Source organism: Apteryx rowi, unplaced genomic scaffold, assembly GCF_003343035.1.
Source record: "Apteryx rowi isolate R43461 unplaced genomic scaffold, aptRow1 scaffold_1047, whole genome shotgun sequence".
NCBI lineage: Eukaryota > Metazoa > Chordata > Aves > Apterygiformes > Apterygidae > Apteryx > Apteryx rowi.
Window position 1 is genome coordinate 98,136 of NW_020447250.1, and position 2,169 is coordinate 100,304.

The 2,169-nt window shown below is 68.0% G+C and overlaps 2 protein-coding genes across 2 annotated transcripts in view; one reads left to right on the plus strand and one right to left on the minus strand.

Moving 5' to 3' along the window:
* The window catches only part of LOC112967213 (zinc finger protein 11-like), a 108,366-nt gene that overhangs the window by 49,394 nt on the left and 56,803 nt on the right, over positions 1 to 2,169 (plus strand). The window lies entirely within an intron of this gene.
* The window catches only part of LOC112967127 (zinc finger protein 501-like), a 109,327-nt gene that overhangs the window by 41,492 nt on the left and 65,666 nt on the right, over positions 1 to 2,169 (minus strand). Inside the window, exon 8 of the mRNA XM_026067915.1 lies at positions 1,986 to 2,049. Within this exon, the coding sequence (XP_025923700.1) occupies positions 1,986 to 2,049 (64 nt within the window). The remainder of the gene's footprint in view (positions 1 to 1,985; positions 2,050 to 2,169) is intronic.

Below are 2,169 nucleotides of genomic sequence, written 5' to 3' on the forward strand. Positions count from 1 at the left end.
GGGACATGGGGGACTGGGGGTCTCTATGGGGCAGAGCTGGGATATCCATGGGACAGGACCAGGGTCTCCATGGGGCAGGGCCTGGGGGGGGGGCTGCAGCTCACCCCACTCCCTCCTTATGCTCCGCCTGGCTCCCCGCTGCCGGCTGGGAGCCCGGGATACCCTGGGCCGGGGTCACCATCGCACGCCTGTCCCTCGCCCCGGACGCCGGGGCCCCTCCTCATCCGCCTGCCTCCATCCGTCTCCCTCCCCACTCCGCTCCCCGGCGACAGTTCCCGGGACACCCGCATCCCCCCAGTGCCGCATCCTGCATCCCTGGCGCAGCATCCCGCATCCCTGGTGCAGCATCCCACATCCCTGGCGCAGCATCCTGCATCCCCCAGTGCAGCATCCCGCATCCCCCCAGTGCAGCATCCTGCATCCCCAGCACAGCATCGCCCGGCGCAGCATCCCACATCCCTGGTGCAGCATCCCGCATCCCTGGCGCAGCATCCCGCATCCCTGGTGCAGCATCCCGCATCCCCCGGTGCAGCATCCCCCGGCACAGCATCCCGCATCCCTGGCGCAGCATCCCGCATCACCTGTGCAACATCCCACCCCGGGGACCACGGAGCACAGCCGGGGAGGAACAACCACCCCAGCGAGCGCTCCGGCGTGGAGCAGGACCAACACAACCGCTCCAGTGGTCGCATCCCAATTTACACCCCACGCCCGGTGGGAGAGCAGCAGAGGGGCTCAGAGACGCCCCGGCGCGCCGAGGCGCCCGGATGGGGAGCGCCGAGCCCCGCGCTCCCGCCCCGGCTTTCCCTAAGAAACTCCAGGTTTGAGGCTGTGTTGTGCCCACGGCGGCGGTGGGACATGCCTGGATCCGGCGGAGCTGCGGCCCTCCGGAAGCGCCCCGGAGCAGCGGCGGAGCCTCCCCGCCGCTCTCCAGCAAGGAATTTATTGGCCATTTTAACCAACGCGGTAAATCCCCGCCGCGGCCGCCGCTGCCCTCGCAGCCCCCCGGCCTCCGCCCCCCCCCCAAAGACTTTGCAAACCGTGGGGGGAGGTTTTTTGGCAAGAAAAGGAAAATAAAAGCCGTCGCGCTCGGCGGGCGGGAGGGGGCCGGTGCCGCGGCGTCCAGCGACGGGTTTGCAGCAGAGGCGCCTTTTTTTTTCCCCCTCAAGATGCTGAATTTCCCCCCCGGTGCAGGACTGGCAGGGGGGGACGTCACGGGGGACGCGTGTCCCACCCATGGGTGAGCCGGGTCCGTCTCCCGGAAGGAGACCGGTGTGGGATGCATGGCAACAGGCAGGCTCCGGTGGGTCCCATCCGGGGAGATGCTGGTGCACGGCGCAGGCTCCGGATGGTCCCATCCAAGGCGACGCTGGTGCATGGCACCTGCAGGCTCCGGYGGGTCCAATCCAGGGCAATGTCGGTGCACGGTGCAGGCTCCAACAGGTCCCATCCAGGTGATGCTGGTGCACGGCACAGTCTCCAGCAGATCCCATTCGGGGTGAAGTTGGTGCACGGCACAAGCTCCAGATGGTCCCATCCAGGTGATGCTGGTGCACAGTGCAAGCTCCAGCAGGTCCCATCCGGGGAGATGCTGATGCACGGCACAAGCTCCAGATGGTCCCATCCAAAGCAACACTGGTGCATGGCATCAGGCAGACTCCGGTGGGTCCAATCCAGGGTGATGTTGGTGCACGGTGCAGGCTCCAACAGGTCCCATCCGGGGTGATGCTGGTGCACGGCAGAGTCTCCAGCAGATCCCATTCAGGGTGAAGCTGGTGCATGGCACAATCTCCAGATGGTCCCATCCAGGTGATGCTGGTGCACAGCACAATCTCCAGATGGTCCCATCCAGGTGATGCTGATGCATGGCACAAGCTCCAGATGGTCCCATCCAGGTGATGTTGGTGCACGGCACAAGCTCCAGCAGGTCCCATCCGGAGCGACGCTGGTGCACGGCACCGGCTCAAGGCTGGCAGTCCGGGTGCAGGCGCTGGTGCTTGGCGAGGGCGGCGCCGGTGCCGAAAGCTTTGCCGCAGCCCGGGCAGGGATGGGGGACATCGGCGGCACCGGCGGCAGCGTGGCGGACGCGCCGGCGGCGGGCGAGCTCGGCTCCGTCGGCGCCGAGCGGGCAGCGGTGGGGCCGCTGGCCCGCGTGCCGCCGGCGGTGCT